Genomic DNA, 1,568 nt, shown 5'->3' with positions numbered 1-1,568 from the left:
GCCCGTCCTACTGAACTAAATCACAGCCATTAATCTTTAATTATCCCCCGTGAAGCCCCGGTAAAGTCCCCGTGTGTGTAGCATTACTCAGATACGATATTCGTTCTAGCACTTGTTATCTTCCCTATACTTGTTTAGCGATAATATGGCATATTGATGTCCTCCCTATACTTGTTTATCGATAATATGGCATTTTGATACCTTCCCTATACTTGTCTATCGATGGTGATTCAAGATGATAATATGAATACCAGCTTATTCCAGTACTAGTTAATTGCTATATGGTCCAGATTGATGTTGTAGATATCTGTTCTTTGCACTTGTAATTGTATTTTGGTGTAATTTGAAGTTTGATATGCTAAACGCTGACATTGTTTCTTTTTGCTCAATTTCAGTCCATTCAATCCACTTCACCTGATGGTGTACATTCTGCTGAGTTCTGGGAGTCTCAGAGCTCTTGTGATTGCCTCGAATCACATCTGAAGACACTCGTCCTCCACGGACTCCAGGGCCTGGACTGTGAGTTGCTGTTCCTCGGTTACATCTTGAAGAATGGGAAGGTGCTTAAGACGCTGGGAATGGTTTGTAGAGACAGTGATGATGTGGTATCGGAGGCAGGCCGGATGTCATGTTCTGTTGGCGAGGGCAATGCGCCATCAGGTGGAAGTAGTGGCAGTGATGATGTGGTGGTGGAGGGAGGCCCTGTCTCAGGTTCTGCTGGTGAGGGCAATTTTTCATCAGGTGGAAGCACCGGCAGCCATGATGTGGTAATGGAGGGAGGTCCCGTGTCAGTTTCCGTTAGTGAAGGCGATGCGCCATCAGGCGGAGGCACTGGCAGTGATGTCATTTACATTTGCCCCGCCTCCCCTAGCTGGAGCTTTCAGAACGCCATTGACTTGTCAGTGGAGGATCCCTTCTGTGTGTTGAGGCGTGCCAGGGCCTGGAGGGCTTCTCGAGCTGAGGCATGAGTAGTTTTTGTTTTTCATGCTGGTGGTATTTCGCATCGACATGTTTACTTTGAGCTGCTAAGGGTTTGGTACTTTACTTATTAGTTGTGCACTTCTGCATAATTTTGCGGTGAACTGAGAAGGTAGAATGAGGCCATGATGGTCTGGAAGCTAGTTTTACTACTATTTATGTTGCACTCTTTCTTGAGTCCTCTATTGGGGAAGAGTAATGTGATTCTGAGATGTGGAAGTACCCTGGCTGATTATTGTTTTGGCCTTTTGGCTTGTAAAAGTACCCTACTATCAGATGCAAAATCTATCTCTACTGACATCCTGATGTTATTTCACGTGTGTGCTTTTGCTGCTAAGTTGATGAAATAACATAGTTCCTGGAATGCAATGTGGTTGACTGATGCTCGCCCACGGGACAATAATATTCGTGATGAACAAATACAGACGAAGCCGTGTTGTTGTTGATTCGGTAGCTATGGTGGAAAAATCCACATGTTTTCAGGTCGCGTTCAGAATTTGTAGTTGCCATTGTTTCCCAAAATTATGCCTGTGTTGCAGTTGTAGCAGCAACGATATGGTGTGGCTATGTTAGGAGCTAGGGTTCTGCCC

At 45.0% G+C, this 1,568-nt stretch overlaps 1 protein-coding gene across 1 annotated transcript in view; it reads left to right on the top strand.

Moving 5' to 3' along the window:
• Positions 1–1,278, top strand: part of LOC119324636 (F-box/FBD/LRR-repeat protein At1g13570-like) — a 3,168-nt gene extending 1,890 nt beyond the window's left edge. Inside the window, exon 3 of the mRNA XM_037598406.1 lies at positions 396–1,278. Within this exon, the coding sequence (XP_037454303.1) occupies positions 396–968 (573 nt within the window). The 3' untranslated portion in view covers positions 969–1,278. The remainder of the gene's footprint in view (positions 1–395) is intronic.
• Positions 1,279–1,568: the final 290 nt, after the last annotated feature.

This window comes from Triticum dicoccoides, chromosome 6B (assembly GCF_002162155.2).
Source record: "Triticum dicoccoides isolate Atlit2015 ecotype Zavitan chromosome 6B, WEW_v2.0, whole genome shotgun sequence".
Taxonomy (NCBI): domain Eukaryota; kingdom Viridiplantae; phylum Streptophyta; class Magnoliopsida; order Poales; family Poaceae; genus Triticum; species Triticum dicoccoides.
This window is presented reverse-complemented; position numbering and strand designations above follow the sequence as displayed.